Source organism: Trichechus manatus, unplaced genomic scaffold (genome assembly GCF_000243295.1).
Source record: "Trichechus manatus latirostris isolate Lorelei unplaced genomic scaffold, TriManLat1.0 scaffold00018, whole genome shotgun sequence".
In the NCBI taxonomy this organism is placed as follows: Eukaryota; Metazoa; Chordata; class Mammalia; order Sirenia; family Trichechidae; genus Trichechus; species Trichechus manatus.
Window position 1 is genome coordinate 12340362 of NW_004443954.1, and position 19799 is coordinate 12360160.

Genomic DNA, 19799 nt, shown 5'->3' on the forward strand with positions numbered 1-19799 from the left:
TTTTTTTTTTTTTTTTTTTTTGTATGGAAAGACCACTGACTAGTTTCCAAATCAAAACCAAACCCACTGCTGATTGATTCTGACAGTAAAGAAGGTTTTACTCCAGTTTACACAAATTAGCTTTTGTGACCTGGGACAAATTATTCAACTTCTCTGTGACTGTTTCCTTATGTATCAAATGAAAGATTAGGCTGAATTACCTTGAATTCTACTTCATCCTTGCTATTCTTTCTTCTCTCTTAAGCAGTAGAGTACTGTACACTCAGAGATGGACTGGTGGGCTTAGGTTCAGTTGCCGTTCACTGGGATCTCCCAAACTTCACTGCCCAAGTTACAGGGCAAGATCCCCTTCCTGGCTTCTTTGTTAACTGACTTCTTTGACACAATTCTTTTCCCTAGGAGATTTTATTTTTTGTAAACCCCGTGTGCCAGATCTTGTTCGTAGATAAATAAGAAAAAAGAAGTTGTCAGCTAGCCCAAGATGCCTGTTTTAGGCTCAGGAATGTTCTGCAGAGGAAATAAAAGCATTGGCAGTGCTACAGTTTGGAAGCACAGTGAAGGTTACAAGCATGAACTGTAAAGATCTTGTTTATTATGACTTTAGTGTTAAAATATGTGTTGCTAAAAAGGAATTTATTGGAATATTGAGGATGGCATATGTTCTTTAAACATTGTACATGCATAGATACTTGATTTTCTTCAGTTAGTTTCTGATGTTCATTTTACTTTTCTCAAACTGTGGAATTGTCAGTTCTTGAATTAAATTCATCTGTTTCTTTTCAAGGTGTTATAATCCTGGTTATTTAGTAAATGCCATGATATACCTTGGCATCCTAGAACTAATTTTGCAAACTATTTCTACAGAATTTAAGAAGATTTTGTTCAAGTGTATGGCATAGAAGATGAATTCCTCCTCCTCCACCGTGAATGAAGAACCTGATGCTCTGTCGGTAGTGAACCAGCTACGGGATCTCGCAGCAGACCCATTAAACAGAAGAGCCATTGTCCAAGATCAAGGATGTCTGCCTGGCCTTATTTTATTTCTGGACCATCCTAACCCCTCTGTTGTTCACTCAGCTTTGCTCGTAAGTTATCTTTAGTCATTCCAGTCCCAGTATTTTTATTTTTGCCATTAAGGAGAATTTGAAGAAGTGTTAGATGACGCGGTAAAAAATTCCGAGAAGCTAGAGTGAATAGTAGTAAGTCTCCTGTTTGTATGTATGTGTGCGTGCGTGCGTGCGTGCGTGTGTGTATGTGTATAAATAAATTGTTGTTGTTAAGGTCCGTCAAGTCGGTTTAGACTCATACCAACCCTAGTAGAACAGAATGAAACACTGCCTGGTCCTAAGGTTTTCACTGGCCAGTTTTTTTTAGAAGTAGATCACTAGATCCTTCTTCCTAGTCTGAAAGCTGCACTGAAACCTGTTCACCATGGGTGACCCTGCTGGTATTTAAAATACCAATGGCATAGCTTCCAGCATCACAGCAACACACAAGCCATCACAGTACAACAAACTGACTTATATATATATATAAAAGACTATATATGTACATATATGGATGTATATAGTCTTTTTACACACGGTGGTGTACTATATGCATGGAATGTTGTACAACTTGTTTTTTTCACTCAAGAAATTTTGAGTATTGTATCATATCAGTACAGATAGATACTCAAACTAAAAAGGCACTTTTTTTTTTGTAACAACTTTTTTTTTTGGGTAGCATACCATACAATTCATCTGTTTAAATTGATGAATAAAAACAATTCAGTGTTTTTATTGTATTCACAGAATTGTACAACCTTTACCACAATCAATTTTAAAACCGCATCATCTTAAAAAGAAACTTGTACGCTTTAGGTATCACCCCCAACCCTTTCACAACCTCACCAGCCCTAGGCATCCACTAAGCTACTTTCTCTCTGTATATATTTGCCTATTTTGGACATTTTGTATAAATGAAATCATATAATATGTGGACTTTTGTGATTCACTTTTTTCACTTAACACAATATTTTCAAGGTTCATCTATTGTAGTGTTTGTCGGTATTTCATTCTTTTTCATGGCCAAATTACATTCCGTTAAATGGATATAATGTATTTTCTTTATCCATTCATCAGTTGATGGACATAGACTTCTTGTTTTAATGTAAAATGAGAAGGAAAAATAACAAAAAGGGAGGAAAAGAGAAAAATACATGAGAGAAAGAAAAGAGAAAAAATTTCAGAGAGCTGGAGCCTAGAGGTAAAGTTTGGTGTGTGTCTGTGGAATCAATAAGATGTTTGGTTAGTTTAGCCGTTGTTTTAAAGCTTGATCAAATACAAGGTTAATTATCCCAGATTGAAAATACGTTTGTCATTATAATCACAATTTGCTCCAATTCAGAGAGAAAAAGAAATGATTTATTTCGGGAGTCAGTATATGTAGCAGTGACAGAAGGAATGTGTTGGAAAACAATGTAAGTCAGTATTTTTTATGGTCATTCTAAGTTTTTACTTCAGCCAATAAAATATTAGTATGAAAATGAGTAACAAATGTAAGTGGTTGGCTAGAAAGTGGTCACTTGAGAAATTGATTATATAATTTGAACATCCTTGTAATTTTAAGAGGATTTCTAACATTGACATGTTCCCTTTTCTCCTTAAGAGCTCCCTCTTCTCTCCGTTTTCTTCCTTCTCCACGCGTGAATTTTTTACCATGTCGTCATACCTCATGTCATCTACTACTGCACCCTTTCCTGTGACCTTTTTTCCTGTATTACACGCAAACTAACAAACTTTGTTTAAGGGGCTGTCCAACTAGGCTACCTTCTTCATTTCTACTCCTGATTTGTTAAATGATGCTGCAGAAAATTCCAGTTTGCATTTTTATTTGACTTTCTATGTTGTTAAGATTTATTCATTTTTAATAGCTGTGTAATACTCTTCTGGATTGATAACAGAATTTACTTACCCATTTCCTTTTTTTTTTTTAAACTTTTAAATTCTATTTTTCCTTGTCTCCATACTAGCATAGGTAAAAGGAGCTAATGTTATCTTAAGGGGGGAAGGATGGAAGGGCTGTTATAAGAAGGCAAGGGTACTGGAACCAAAGAGTGAAAAGTGCAGGACTAAAACTAGTGATGAGAACGCAGCCTGGGACCGTGGGAGCTGATCTTTGTCTGTCTCTGGGGCTTTGCATTATCCAGGTCTGCTTCTGTTTTCTCTCTCTCCTCCTTCTTTGCCGACCTGTTGGTGTATAAAGTTCCCATGTGGCTGCTTCTAGATAATAGCCTTGTTGTTGTTGTGAGGTGCCGTTGAGTCAGTTTCGACTCATAGTGACCCCGTGTGACAGAGTAAACTGCCCCATAGGGTCTTCTAGGCCATAATCTTTATGGGAGCAGATCTTGGGGTCTTCCTCTCGTGGCGCCTCTGGGTGGGTTCAAACTGCCAACTTTTCAGTTAGCAGCTTAGTGCTTAACCGTTGTGCCACCGCGGCTCCTTAGCCCCTGTATAACATGTCCTGCAGCACAACCCCCTGACTGGTGTTTTTGAGTTCCCAGTTCAGTTGTAGGAGAGGAAATCTGGTCCTGTTAGCTGGGGTCAAGGGAGGACAGAGTCAGGTGGTCACTGCCGTCTGAGCAGCTGAGGACCTGGGAGAGCATACTCCTAGGAGAAGGTTTGGTCAGTCTTTTAAAAATGAAAACAGACAGGAATATTAGCATCTCTAGTATACACACATATCTACATTTTTCCCTTTTAAATTTTTTTCTTTGCTACATCAGAGTGAATATTTTTGACTTCTGATCCCAAAACTACTTTCCAGTAAATTTAGGATTATGGAATTGGTAGTTTCACCTGTAGTGTGATCTTTCAGCAGTGAGTTTAGTGACTCAAATTTTAGAGGATACTGTTTTTATTCAGTAGGATTCACCCTGGGGGCTGTGGTGCCTTAGTAGAAGTAATAGTCTTACAAAACCCGCTCTGAAACTTTTCTAGGTCGTCAAGTATTATGTAAACTGGCCTCTCTGGATCTCTGAAGCTCTCTTGCTATGTAGCTCCCTTCTCTTCGTTTCTCTGTTCCTCAAATTATAGCTGCTCCTGCCTCCCCGACTCTGATCTCTGTCTTTACAGCTCACAGGGCTGCTGGGCTGTATTTGGCTTCCCGCTCCTTGTGCTGCAGCCTGGAAACTGCCTCCAAGCAGTAAGCTGGGGCAACTATAGGGCTCACCTCCTTGTTTCCCTTCTCTCAGTTCTAGCTTGCCTTTTGCTCATTGTCTGAAAGCATTTTTTTTTAAATATATGCTGTTCTGTTTACCGTTTTTTTTTTAATGGGGGGAGGGTAGATCTCATAACAGTTGATTCCTTTTGGGACTGAAGTGGAAGTCATGGTGGGAGTAATTGAGAAGATTAAGAAGAAAGAATAGGAGGTTGTAGTCAGAACTTGCGATTCATAGACATCACAGTGTTGGATAATGACAAAGCGTTTTGGAAACGTGAAGGTCATTTGACTGATACGGCAGAGTTTCGGTGGTGTTGTCCACAGAGGTATTCCTCAGAGAGTCACATATGAATGGTGAGAAGTGATTAGGACGTCTGTAGTGGCAGCAGTAGTGAGGAGGAACAGCTAAATGTAATCCCTAAAGAAGCAGCTTGTGAAGGAAAATGTGTAGTAAATATTATGAGAAAAGCACCCTAGAAATGTTTAACTCACAAAGTAGAAAGTTTATGAAATAGTTCATTTTTAGGTTTTTAATAAAAGGAGATATTGTAAAGGTGAATTGTGTTAAGGTAAGGATCAGCTTATTCCATAAAGGTTTTGTTCCCTCAGCAGTTTGTTTTAATTAATGTATGAAAAACATCTAGGGAAATGGTGGCTATTGAGGCTTTTCCCTGAAGTTAGGTAATACAAGAGATCAAATTCCTTGTATCTTACATTGTCAAAATGAAGTGGTGAAAATAAAATCGGAACAACTTAATTTTGACCTTGCAAATAAGTTAGGAACCTTCACTTCAAAGAGTAGATCCAGCTACTTCAGGATCATTTCTACCCTAGGGGACTGCTCCAATTTTCACATTTAAAGAAGAGTTTCTTAGCACTTCAAAACCTATTGATTCTACAAACAAAAACCTATTTTTCTCTTTTTCCTCTTGGCCCTCTTCCCTTCTGTCTCCTACCTCCCTCTGGCTCTACTTTTTCTTTTTTATGAAGATAATGTATTATTCTTACAATGGAGGTGTTCCAAATAACGGTGGCTTAAGAATGGAATGAAATCCTTTTTCAGTAAGTTAGAAGTTGTTTTAATTTTGAATAGTTTGGACATGTGAATTAACCTGTTACCATTTCTGCTGTAGGCCCTTCGATACTTGGCAGAATGCCGTGCTAACAGAGAAAAGATGAAAGGAGAACTGGGTATGATGTTAAGCTTGCAAAATGTTATACAGAAGTAAGTACAGTATATAGTGTCTCCTGATGCAGTAGAAAAATGGATTTTTTTTGTTAAATGTGTACTGTTTATTAATGTATAATTTTATTGAAATTTTCATTCTTAATGGTGTACTCTTGTAGGTTATATGTCCAAAAGTATTCTGATGGTTAATGTCTGATTATTCCTAAACATTGATAATAGTAATAATCTTTATGAAAATGTTTAGATTTTATTTAAAATGTTGATAATCACTGTACTTAGATAAATAATTTTTGTTTTTTTAAAGAAAATCCCACTTTGTATGATGTTTTGTAAAGTATTTGTAAATCGATTTGCTAACAAGAGTAACAAGTGACTAACCACATTTGAAAACATGCAGTATAATACTAATGGTACGAAGTTCTTTGTTACTTCATTCTGGTCTTTCTCAAAAGAAGCTTCATCAAGATTATGGATATAAAAAGGTCTTTGGTTAATAAGCATCATTGACAGGTCTTGGAGACTTAGAGCCAGTTGACTTGACTTTTAAGAAATGAATTTTTTTGTTTGTTTTTTATAATTTGTTGTTGAGAATATATGCAGCAGAACATACATAAATTCAACAGTTTCTACATGTACAATTCAGTGACATCGATTACATTCTTCAAGTTGCACAACCATTCTTACCCTCCTTTCCAGCTGATTTCATCCTCCTGTTCTTAACTCCTTCCTCTCTTGCTCCAGGTGAATAGAGATCAATTGTTGTGCCTTGGATGGCCACTTGCAAGTTTTTAAGACGCAGGCACTATACAACAAACTAGTAGATATACCAGCACTGAACATGTTATTAGTCCAGTTAACTAGGATGCCCCGTGAAACCATCACCTTAAACCTCCAAGTCAAGGAACCAGATCCCTTCAGGTGTTTGGTTGTACATAAGCAGCCTCAGCAGCTACTTTTTTTTTGGTCATTGTAAATATATCTATTAGACAACTATTGCCAGTTCAACTTTTTACAGGTACACCACTTATTGACAGCAACTACATTAATTGGCTCTACAACCTAGCAAAACATACACCAATTCAACAATTTCTGCACGTGTAATTCAGTGACATTGATTACTTTCTTCAAGCTGTGCAACCATTCTCACCCTCCTTTCCAGAGTTATTTGTCCACTACTAACATGAACTTACTGCCCTGTAAGTTTCTTTTCTAACCTTCTGAGTTGCTGTTGTCAGTTTAATCCTATGTAGTTAGTTCTTTAAAAGAACACAATTTCAAGGCAGATGCTCTTTACTAATTAAATTAAACTATTGTTTGGTTTAAAGAAGACTTCAGGGGATATTTTTGGTTTAAGATTTAAAGATTATTTTAGGGCAGTAGATTTCGGGTTTATCCAGCCTTTATGGCTCCAGAGAGTCAGGATTCCATGAGAATTTGAATTCCATGAGAATTTGAGTATTTTTCCCTCTTTTGATAAGAATTCCGCTATAGAATCTTTGATTAAAACTTTCAGTAATGGTAGCTGGGCACCATGCAGTTCTTCTGGTCTCATGGCAAAGGAGGCAGTTGTTTATGGAGGCAAGTAGCCACATATTCTGAGGAAATGGATGGTTTTTAACGATACCTTTATTTTTTCTAAGATTTTCATATACATTATCTCTTTTTGATATTTACAACTTTTTGAGGCAGGTTTGATAGCTATTACTTGGTTTTGTGGGTGAGGAAAATATAGAGAGGCCACATTCTTATCTAAATCTATCCAACTGTATTTGGCATAGTGGTGTAAGAGCTTGGCTGCTAACCAAAAGGTCAGCAGTTCGAATCTACCAGCTGCTTCTCGGAAACCCTATGGTGCAGTTCTACTCTGTTCTGTAGGGTCGCTGTGAGTCAGGATCGACTTGGTGGCAGCAAGTTCGGTTTTTAGTTTTCGTATTGTCTCTGGGGATGTCTAGTTTTGCTCCCTTTTTAGACCTTGCTGATTTCCTTGTAGAAAGCTAGAAATTGAAGGTTGAGTGTTTTGACATTTTACTGTATTTGAAAGCAAAAAAATCTAGTTTTCTGGGTTAACATCTTGGTTTGTATCTTGATCTGATACAATATACAAGGTATGCTGCCTTTAAAACTATAGTAAGTAACCATTTAATTTATTTGGTTTTTTTAAACAAACTTACCTTGCAGTTTCTTTGACTTAAGTGATCACAAAAGTCCTCCTGTAATTCCCAGATATTTTAAGTGAAATTATTTCGGTGGAGAATCATCTAAACTGACTTCCAAGGCAATATATAAGCAACATCATGATAAATGGAGAAAGATTGAAATTTTCAAGGATTGCACCTTCCTTGGATCCACAATCAATACCGATGGTAGCAGTAGTCAAGAAATCAAATGACACATTGCATTGGGCAAATCTGCAGGAAAAGACCTCTTTAAAGTGTTAAAAAGCAAAGATGTCACTTTGAGGACTAGGGTTCGCCTGACTCAAGCCATGATATTTTCAGTTGCCTCATATACGTGGGAAAGCTGGACAATGAATTAAGAAGACCAAAGAAAATTGATGCCTGAATTATGGTGTTGAAGAATATTGAATATACCATGGACTACCAGAAGAACGAACTAATCTGTCTTGGAAGAAGTACAGCCAGAATGCTCCTTAGAAGTGAGAGTGGCGAGACTTTGTCTCACATACTTTGGACATGTTATCAGGAGAGACCATTCCCTGGAGAAGGATATCATTCTTGGTAAAGTAGAAGGTCAGCAAAAGAGAGAAAGACTGTCAGTGAGATGGACTGTCACAGCAGCTGCTACAGTGGGCTCAAGCATAGCAACGATTGTGAGGATGGTGCAGGACTGGGCAGTGTTCCTTCTGTCATACATAGGGTCTCTGTCAGTTGGAACCAACTCTTCAGCACCTAACAACGACAATATATATATTTTAGCATTCTTGGCTTCTAGATAAATACTTTTAAATTTTTATTAATTTTATTCTTAGAGATTTTCAAAATATTTGCTGTCATACTCTGTGTTACAGAGTAGGTCTATGATGTGTTGATATTTGGTAATGATATGGCAGGATAAAAGACTGAAGTTGTTCTTTTGGTTCGTTTTTATTCATTTGATCAGTTAGGAATGAATAACAGAAAATACTAATTGCCAACAATTGTGTTAATCATTGCTTCTGGTTTGGGGGGCAAATCTATTAGAAGTAAGAATTTGAATTCTAGTTCAGACTTTGACTCTTATTTTCCTTACGTATAAAGCCTGGTGTTTTACTTGGCTTTGCCTACCTCAAAGAGTAACTGATGATCCAGTAGGATAGTATGTATATAAATGCTTTATAAATTCTAAGCCACTGTCTAAAATATAAGGCTGTATTATTGTTCCTAGTATGTTTTAATTCACCACTCCTCTGTCAGTTTGTCGTATGTCAGTTTGTCGTACTGTGGTGGCTTGTATGTTGCTCTGATGCTGGAGGCTATGCCAGCGGTTATTTCAGATACCATCAGGGTCACCTGTGGTGGACAGGTTTCAGTGGACCTTCCAGAAGACAGGCTAGGAAGGAAGGACCTGGCAATCTTCTTTTAGAAAATTGGCTAATGAAAACCTTATGAATAGCAGCGCAACATTATCTGATAACAGTGCCATAAGATGAGCCCCTCAGTGGGAAGTCACTCAAAATACTACCGGGGAAGAGCTGCATCCTCAGAGTAGAGTCAACCTCAATGACATGGATGGAGTCAAGCATTTGGAGCCTTCCTTTGTTGATGTTACATGGCTCAAAATGAGAAGAAACAGCTGCAGTTATCCATTAATTAATTGGAGTGTGGTATTTACAAAGTATGAATCTAGGAAAACTGGAAGTTGTCAAAAATGAAATGGAATGATTGCAAATAGATACCCTAGGCATTAGTCAGCTGAGGTGGAGTTACATTGGCCATTTTGATTCGAACAATCATATGGCTTAATACGCCAGGAATGACGAAGAGAAACAGTGTTACATTCATTGTCAAAAAGAACATTTCAAGATCTATCCTGAAATACAATGCTGTAGGTGGTAGGATAATATCCATACGCCTACAAGGAAGACCGGTTATATACTACTATTACTTAAATTTATGCATTAACCACTAATGCCAAAGATGAAGAAATTGAAGATTTTTACCAACTCCTCAGTCTGAAATTGATCAAACATGCCATCAAGATGCATTGATAATTATTGGTGATTGGAATATGAAAGTTGGAAACAAAGAAGAATCAGTAATTGGAAACTATGGCCTTGGTGATAGAAATAACACCAGAGATTGCATGATAGAATTTTGCAAGACCAACCATCTATTTATTGAAAATTTCTTTTTTCAACAACATAAATGGTAACTATACAGGTGGACCTCACCAGGTGAAATACACAGGAATCAAATCGACTACATCTGTAGAGAGAGATGATGCAGAAGCTCAATATCATCAGTCAGAACAAGGCCAGGGGTCGACTGTGGAGCAGACCATCAATTGCTCATATACAACCTCAAGTTCAAGCTGAAGAGAATTAAAACAAGTCCACGAGAATCAAAGTGCAACCTTGAGTGTATCCCACCTGAATTTAGAGGCCATCTCAAGAATAGAATTGATGCATTGAACACTAATGACCGAAAATCAGACGAGTTGTGGAATGACATTAAGGACATCTTACATAAAACGAAAAGTCATTAAAAAGACAGGAAAGAAAGAAAAGACCAAAATGGATGTCAGGAGAGACTCTGAAACTTGCTCTTGAACGTTCAGTAGCTAAAGCAAATGGATGAAATGATGAAATGAAAGAGCAGATCAGAAGATTTCAAAGGGCGGCTCAAGAAGACAAAGTAAAGTATTATAATGAAATGTGCAAAGACCTGGAGATAGAAAACCAAAAGGGAAGAGTACGCTCAGCATTTCTCAAGCTCAAAGAACTGAAGAAAAAATTCAAGCTTGGAGTTGCAATATTTAAGGCTTCTGTGGGCAAAATATTGAACAACACAAGAAGCATCAAAAGAAGATGGAAAGAATACACAAGGTCACCGTACCAAAAAGAGTTGATTGACATTCAGCCATTTCAGGAGGTAGCATATGATCAAAAACCTATGGTGTTTAAACGAGTCCAAGCTGCACTGAAGGCGTTGGTGAAAAACAAGGCTCCAGGAATTGACACACTGTCAATTGAGATGTTTCAACAAACAGATGCAATGCTGGAAGCACTCACTTATCTATGCCGGAAATTTGGAAGACAGCTACCTGGCCAACTGACTAGAAGTGATCCACATTTGAGTCCATTCCAAAGAGAAGTGATCCAACAGAATGCAGAAATTATCAAAAACTATCATTAATAACTCACGAAAGTAAAATTTTGCTGAAGATAATTCAAAAACGGTTGCAGCAGTACATGGACAGGGAACTGCCAGAAATTCAGGACAGATTCAGAAGAGGACATGGAGCGAGGGATATCATTGCTGATGTTAGAAGGATCATGGCTGAAAGCAGAGAATACCAGAAAGACGTTTACTTATGTTTTATTGACTATGCAAAGGATTTGACTGTGTGGATCATAAGAAATTATGAATAATGTTTTGAAGAATGCGAATTCCAGAACACTGAACTGTGCTCAAGTGGAACCTGTACATAGACCAAGAGGCAGTCATTCGAACAGAACAAGGGGGATACTGTGTGTTTTAAAATCAGGAAAGGTATACGCCAGGGTTGTATCCTTTCACCGTACTTTTTCAGTCTGTATGCTGAGCAAATAATTAGAGAAGCTGAACTATATGAAGAAGAACGAGGCATCAGGATTGGAGGAGGTCTTATTAACAACCTGCAATATGCAGATGACACGGTTTTGCTTGTGGAAAACAAAGAGGACTTGAAGCACTTACTGATGAAGATCAAAGACTACAGCCTTCAGTATGGATTACACCTCTGCATAAAGAAAACAAAAATCCTCACAACTGGACCACTAAGCAACATCATGATAAGTGGAGAAAATACTGAAGTTCTCAAGGATTTCATTTTACTTGGATTCGTTTACAATCAATGCCCATGAAAGCAGTAGTCAAGAAATCAAACGATGTGTTGCATTGTGCAAATCTGCTGCAAAAGACTTCTTTAAAGTGTTAAAAAGTAAAGAAGTCCTTTGATTACTAAGGTGTGCCTGACCCAAGCCATATTTTCAGTTGTGTCATATGCATGCATAAGCTGGAGAATGAGTAAGGAAGACTGAAGACAAATTGATGCATTTAAATTATGGTGTTGATGAAGAATATTGAATATACCATGGACTGCCAGAAGAATGAACAAATCTGTCTTTGAAAAAGTACAGCCAGAATGCTCCTTAGAAGAAAGGATGGCAAGACTTTGTCTTACGTACTTTGGACATGTTATCAGGAGGGATCAGCCCCTGGAGAAGGACATCATGCTTGGTAAAGTAGAGGGTCAGTGAAAAAGAGGAAGATCCTCAATGAGATGGATTCACACAATGGCTGCAGCAATGGGCTCAAACATAGCAAGGATTGTGAGGATGGCATAGGACCGGGCAGTGTTTCATTCTTTTGTACATATGGTTGCTATGAGTCGGAACCGACTCTCCATCACCTAACAACACCATGCTTTAATGTCATATAGTTAACAATTTTTAATCTTTTAACTGGCATATTAGGTCTGTGGTAAACAGTGAAAGGTTTAGGCATAATATAGATGCTTCTGTAGGGATTTTTAATTTCCTTAACAGATTTGGTTATTGAAATTGAAAATAATTGAATAAGATTTTAAAATGACATTTTTAAAAAATGACAGAGTAAGAATAAAAAGATGTAGGAAATTTGATTACAGATAATATTGACATTTTTAAATATACTTTAAATTTGAACTTTAAGAGTTTTAGTATAAGTTTTGGAGATACCATAGATTCTACCTGTAAAACAATTTTTTAAGTTTGTTGGGTCATAGTTATGTCTGTGTTTGTGAATGTATGTGTGTATGAGAGTGAGAGATGTATCTATAAAATAATTGGGAAACTACTTGTATCTTTGTAAGAGAAGTTTTGTGTCTGTTCAGGTCTCCCGGGAAGCAGATCCTGAGATGGAGTTAGAAATGGAAGAGGCTTATTTTGGGGTAATGTCTGTAAAAATAAAGGGGGATGAAGCAGGATTGGGCAGGGAGAATCTTTAGATTGACATGAGATCTGACATCTGTGAAAGGAAATGGAGAGGAAACAGAATAAGGCATAGAGAGCCTTGGGTTGCAGTGCAGATCGGACAGCGTTGGCCAACCCCGGGGGGAGCTCCTGAGCAAAGATTGACCATAAGAGGAGTCCGCGTTGGACAGAAATGGCCAGGTAGTAGTTCCCCTCACTGCTTGGTCGTTGGCTGGCTGCTCCCCAGGAAGATGGTAGCCTTGGGTTGGGTTGAGTGCTGTGGTGGATCCCAAAACCACCTACAGCTGGCAGCTGTACTACTTACTATACTTTTTGCAGCCAAAGGGCAAGTTCTTTCTTTAGGGAGATCCAAACCTCGTACCTCCCTGGCTGCCGCAAGTGGCCCATCTTTTTAATTCAAATAAAATGTATCTTTGAGAATAATATGATAGTTGTTGCTGGCACCTCTGGTAGTAAACAGCTGTACCAAACAAAAACAAAAACCAAAAAACCTGTTGTAGTCAATTCCTACTCATAGCGACCCTATAGGACAGAGTAGAACTGCTCCATAGGGTTTCCAAGGCTGTAAATCTTTATGGAAACAGACTGCCATATCTTTCTCCCTCGGAGCAGCTGGTGGGTTCAAACCGCCGACCTTTCTGTTAACTGCTGAGCACTTAACCACTGCGCCACGGGGGCTCCTTAAGCAGCTGTACATCCGTTCCATATTCTGTTATAATTTGGTCCTATAACCAATTTCCAAAAGTAGAAATATGATGTAATAACTTTTATATACATTTTGCAGCTGACTTTGCTGCTGGAAATCTCAGATTTGAAGGTTACCTTTCAAGCTTTTTAAAAGTCACCTCTGTTTACCAAAATAATCTTAGGAGTTTATATTTGAATGTTATCTTAGTGCGATTTATCAGAAGATTAATAAGATGATGTCTTTTGGCTTGTAAACATCAAGACCTTGTGAAGTGTTAGTATCAGGTTTTGGTTCAGCATGTTTAACTTTTTTTTTTGTTATCTCTTAAGGTTTCTTTTGGGTACCTCTATTAAAAAAGTTAAAAAATCGAAATAAAAAGTTTTTTTCTTATCTATCCTATAGAGCAGGGTGAGTTTTATATCTGCATAACAGAGAAGACCCTGTAAACATCTGTTTTTTGGGCATTATTTTACATTTTGACATGTGTTACCAGATACAGATGATTGATTTATCATTATCCTTATTTAACTGGCTTATGAACCTAATTGGCATCCCATTCTTATACAGGTCTCCTCGTAAGCCATATCACAAGAGATTGATATATGTACCCTAATTGTTGTCTTTGATGTGGCTGCCCCCCGCCAGCCAGCCAGCCAGCCAGCCACCAAGAACGGGATTAGAAGCAAACTTTCAGATCAGCATCTCTCTGTTTAGGAGTACTGAGGTAGGGGGAAATTTAGTTATGCTGCTGTGGAATGATGCAACTAAGGAAGTACCAGGATATTCTCATACCTCAGAAAGCTCCAGAGAGCAAAGAAAATCCGTTGTGGAGGGATGCTACTTTATTAACTGAAGAGAACCCTTACGCCTGGCAGTGGTCAATGGGGAAACCCAAAAACAGAACTAAGTGGGGAGAGTGGAGGTAGTTCTTCACATGAGAAGCAGGGAAGAATATTTTGTAATAGGGAAATTACGGATGCTAAATTTTTGCCCTTTAATTACCATATTATGCTTTCTGCTGTAGAATTTTACTGGGGTTTTAACATGTTCGCAGCAAGCTTTACTTGCACTGAGGTTGAATTGGTGCTTACAGACTGACAATTGGATTGATTTCAAAGTCATCGTTACTTTCAGTTCGTTAATTGTGAAGTGAATTTTAAATTCTGTCACTCAAAATAAATCTGGGATTATTTCCTAATTTTAGTCTCTTTCATAAAACTAGTCATTAAAGGTTAGAACTTTTTATATTGTATTTTTAGCCCTGGATCCCTTTGTGAAGAGAATTTTCAAAATTTCGATTTAGGAGAACATCTAAATCCAATTTAAGACATTTGCTATTTGGTATTTCAAGAGTCATAGTTCTGATATAAGATGCGCTTTGATAAAACACTTATAAATATCTAACACAAAGCACACTATACATAAAAACTGCTTTAATAAAATATGGCATCTTAACTTTAAAATATCTCATTTCTTCTGGGGAACTTCCTAAAATTCTGAGTTTTGAAACAGTGCTATAATAAATGGTGATCGATTCTTCTTGCTAAAATCTTTGATGTGGATGAAAAGTGTGAGTTTATTATATTGTTGGTGAAAATAATACACAATAAAACCCGCTCTCATTCCACAATTTCTAGACATAATGATCACCGACATTGGTTAAATTCTTCACATTGTGTCAACATTCTCGTTATTTCTGTTCTAGATGTTTCACTTGTTTACTTTATCTCCTTCCCCCAACCTTCTCATCTATGTGTTACAGTAGCTGTCCACCCTTTGGTCTTACACAGATAACTTTTTTTTTTTTTAAGTAATGCAATACTCCAGGGTGATAATCTTTACTCTTTGGGCTATACTGTTATACTTAGTTTAAAGGTGCCTTTGGGAAATAGTTTTAATTCAGGGTTTGAAGAGTAATGCAGGGCTATAGTCTCAGGGACTCCTCCAGCCTCATTAGGTCCAGTAAGTCTGGATTCATTAAGAATTTGAAGTACTGTTCCACATTTTTCTCTCTCTTTATCAGGATTTCTCTATTATGTTCCTGATCACAGCATTCAGTTGTGGTAGCCTGACACCATCTAGTTCTGGTCTCCAGGTGAAGGAGGCAGTGGTTCATGTAGACAGTTAGTCCTGAAGTCCAGTTCCTTCTTTGATTCTTGGGTTTCCTTTTTTCTCTTTTGTTCCCGATGAGTAAAGACCAGTAGTTGTATCTTAGTTGTCCACTCATAAGCTTTTAAGACCCTAAACACAACTTACCGTACTGGGAGGTAGAACATAAATTTTAAGAACTATATTATGCCAACTGACTGGATTGTCCCACAAGATCATGGCCTTACGGGCTTTGTTTCTTTATGATTTTTTTTCTGTGTCCCTTTACTTTTTTAAATGTCATTTTAAAATCTTAGTACAATTATGTAGTATGTGGTTTATTTAAAAAGATTAGAAAATATTTAAAAATAAAATCTACAGTGCCATTTATCGAGGGATAACTATTTTTTTTAAATGAGTGTTTTGATGTCACATCTTTACCATGCAAGTGTGTGTGTGTTTTAAAACTTTAAATAATATCAGACCTACAGAAAAGTTGTAAGATTGTACAGAGTCCCTTCATATCCTACACCTAGATTCCCCCAAATTGTAGCGTTTTACCATATTTGCTTTATCATTCTCTCTCTATATAATGTTGTTATTAGGTATAGATATTCATAACATATATTCATTGTTAAGTGTGTCTTTTAGGATTAAAAATGTATCCTTTGTTATGTTGAATGCTTGGATTTGAATTTGGAGCTGGAATTCTACTTTGCCTGATACTAGCATCACAACCCCCGCTCTCATTGTTTCCATTTGTCTTGTCTACCTTTGTCCTTTGTTGTATTTCTGATTCAGTTTGTTTTAGCTGTGTCTTGCTTTGTGAGCCAAATTTAAAATCTTTTTTTTTTTAATTGGTGAGTTAAGTCCATTTGTATTTATTGACGTGACTGATGTGTTTCACCTTAACTCATATTTTTGTATAGTTACCATGTATATTACATTATGCTTGCTGTGAGTCTTTCTCTGCATGAAGTTTTCTTTTGTTTTTAAGATTTATTCTGATATTTAGGAAGATTTGAAGTATTCTTATTGTGGTTACTTTTGTACTTACACTGTTTTAAATATTCTGCATTCCCTGTTTTTTTTTTTTCCACTATCTTGCTTGCTAGTTTTTTTTCCTTCCTTATTTGTTAGTTCTGCCTATAGTTTTTTTTTTTTTTAATTTTTTTGTGCTTTAGGTGTAAGTTTACAGCACAAATTAGTTTCTCATTCAAAAATGTATTCACAAATTGTTTTGTGACCTTGGTTGCAATCCCCACAATATGTCAGCACTATATCCCTCTTTCTGTTTACACCCCAGTTTTCTCATGTCCATTCGTCCAGTTTTCCTTTCCCTTCTTGTCTTCTCGTCTTTGCTTTTGGGCAGGGGTTGCCCATTTGTTCTTGTATACTTGATTGAACTAAGAAGCACGTTCCTCACGTTTGTTATTGTGTATTTTATAGGCCTGTTTAATCTTTGGCTGAAAGGTGGACTTCAGGAGTAGATTCAGTTCTGAGTTAGCAGGGTGTCCAGGGTCGATAGTCTGGGGGTTCCTCCAGTTTCTGTCCGACCAGTAAGTCTGGTCTTTTTCTGTGCTTTTGAATATTTTTCTACGTTTTTCTCTCACTCTGCCTGGGACCCTCTACTGTGATCCTTGTAAGAGCGGTCGGTGGTGGTGGTGGTAGCTGGGCACCGTCTAATTCTTCTGAGCTCAGGCTGGTGGAGGCTGTAGTTCATGTGGTCTGTTAGTCCTCTGGGCTAATATTTTCCTTGTGGACTAATATTTTCCTTGTGTCTTTGATTTTCTTCACTAGGTTTTTCTTTTTTTTTTAAATTGTACTTTAGATGAAGGTTTACAGAACAAAGTAGCTTCTTATTAAACAATTAGTACACATTTTGTTTTGTGACGTTGGTTACCAACCCCACGACATGTCAACACTCTCCCCTTCTTGACTTTGGGTTCCCTATTACCAGCTTTTGTGTCCCTTCCTGACTTCTTGTCCTTGCCCCTGGGCTGGTGTGCCCATTTAGTCTCATTTTGTTTTATGGGCCTGTCTAATCTTTGGTTGAAGGGTGAACCTCAGGAATGACTTCATTTCTGAGCTAAAAGGGCATCCGGGGGCCATACTCTCAGGGTTTCTCCAGTCTCTGTCAGACCAGTAATTTTTTTTTTTTTTTTTGGTGAGTTAGAATTTTGTTCTACGTTTTTCTCCAGCTCTGTCTGGGACCCTCTGTTGTGATCCCTGTCAGAGCAGTTGATGGTGGTAGCCAGGTACCGTCTAGTTGTGCTGGACTCAGTCTAGTGGAGGCTGTAGTCCTTGTGGTCGATTAGTCCTTTGGACTGATCTTTCCCTTGTGCCCTTGTGTCTTTGGTTTTCTTTATTCTCCCTTGCTGCAGATGGGGTGAGAACAGTGGAGTATCTTAGATGGCTGCTCACAAGCTTTTAAGACCCTAGACGCTACTCACCAAAGTAGGATGTAGAACATTTTCTTTATAAACTATGTTATGCCAGTTGAGCTAGATGTTCCCTAAGATCATGGTCCCCACAGCCCTCAGCACAGTAATTCGGTCCCTCAGTGAGTTTTGATGTGTTTATGGAGCTTCCATGACCTTGCCTTTCCCTTGTTTTTAATGGTATCTTTGGACACCCACTTCTTATCTGTTCAGCAGTCATTGGGTTTATTTTTCTTGCTTCTTTACCTCTTCCTTCTCCTTTCTTTTTTTATTTCTATTTTGTCAGAGCATTTATATATTCTTTCATTCTCTTTCTCACCTTTGTTTTAGCCTTAGATTTACAATTAAATATATAAAATGCTCCTCATCAGTCCTTTTGCTGAAGTTCCCCTACTCATTTCTTTGTTGATTAAAGCTCCTTCTCTAGTAGATTGCTCAAGAAGAGATCATGGGTTTAGTATTCCTTGAGTTCTTTCATGTTTACAAGTCTTTATGTAACCTTAATACATGAAGCACAGCTGGGCTAGATCCTTGGTTCACATTTTATTTTCTTGAGTATTTTAAAAATGCTGTTCCATGTTGCTTTTTTATGTTGTTTTTTTCAGAAGTCTGATGCCACCGTCTTTCTTTTAGGCGTTTTGTGTAGATGAAGGCTGCTCATGGCTCTACATCTCATGGGTAGACTTGACAGTTGGTGGTGGGTTATGAGATTCTTAGTTCAGAAACTTTCTCTTCTATCTGTGTAATGAATTAAGGTTTCATTACTGAATGGATTTTGGCATGGGCTAGTGTAGGGGGAGAAATTCAGTGATGATGATGATAGTTTTCTGTTCAGACTCAGGGTAACTCAGTTCCTTTATTTTTTTCTTGTTTCTTTTTTTTTTCAGTTTTTTTAAAAACTATTTTAGACTTACAGAGAAGTTGTAAGGTAATAGTTCCCATTTACCCCTCACCCAGCTTTCCCTTACATTTAACCAAAAAATCAAACCCCATTACTGTTGAGTCGATTCTGACTCACAGTGACCCATGTGTTACAGAGTAGAACTGCTCCATAGAATATTCTTGGCTGTAATCTTTATGGAGGCAGTTTGCTAGGCCTTTCTTCCATGGAGCCACTGGGTGGGTTTGAATTGCCAACCTTTAGGTTAGCAGCCTATCGCAAACCGCTTGTGCCACCCAGACTCCTTACATTACCATAGTATAATTATTAAAACAAGGGAATTGACACTAGTATAATATAGTACTATTATAGTACTAGTACTGTTTAACTAAAAACCTTATTTGAGTTTTACTAGTTTTTCACTCTTATGTTCCAGGACGCCACGTTGCATTTGGTTGTTATTTCTGCACAGTTTTCTGTAGTCTGTAAAAGTTCCTCAATCTTTCTTTGATAATTTGGAAGAGTATCGATCAAGTATTTGTTCAAAGACCTTCAGTTTGTGTTTGTCTGATATCATCTCATTGCTGGACTGAGGTTTAGCGTTTTGGCAAGAGTACCACAGAAATGATGTTGAGTCCTTCACAGTGCATCATATCACAGGATTCATGATACTGGTATATCATATTGCTAGTAATAATGTTGGCATTGATCATTTGGTTACAGTGGTTTCTGCCAAGTCTCCACTGTAAAATTAGTGTCTTTCCCTTGGTAGTTAATACATGTCTCGGGAAGATGCTTTGAGATTATGGAACTCCTGTTTCTTCTGAAGCTTTCACCATCAGGGGATCTTGAATAAAAGAATCATTGTTGTGGTGTTTGCCTAGTGGTGATTTTTATATTTCCCTCTTTCTTTCTATACTTGTGAGTTGAAATTCTGCTATAAAGAACTGTTCCTTCTCTCCCATTTGTTTAATTTTTTATTTATATTAGGCTAGACTCATGGATTGTGATCCAATACTATCATTATTTATTTTGTTGCTCAAATTGTTCCAGCTTTGGCCATTAGGAATTCCTTCGATTGACTCCTGTGTTCTTTCAACAAGTCCCATCTTTTTTTAAGCATTCCTTTATTTCTT

The 19799-nt window shown here is 37.4% G+C and overlaps 1 protein-coding gene across 1 annotated transcript in view; it reads left to right on the plus strand.

The window, feature by feature from the left end:
• The window catches only part of ARMC1 (armadillo repeat containing 1), a 48752-nt gene that overhangs the window by 3277 nt on the left and 25676 nt on the right, over positions 1-19799 (plus strand). The window contains exons 2-3 of the mRNA XM_004372561.2: positions 865-1085; positions 5337-5428. Of these exons, the coding sequence (XP_004372618.1) occupies positions 903-1085; positions 5337-5428 (275 nt within the window). The 5' untranslated portion in view covers positions 865-902. The remainder of the gene's footprint in view (positions 1-864; positions 1086-5336; positions 5429-19799) is intronic.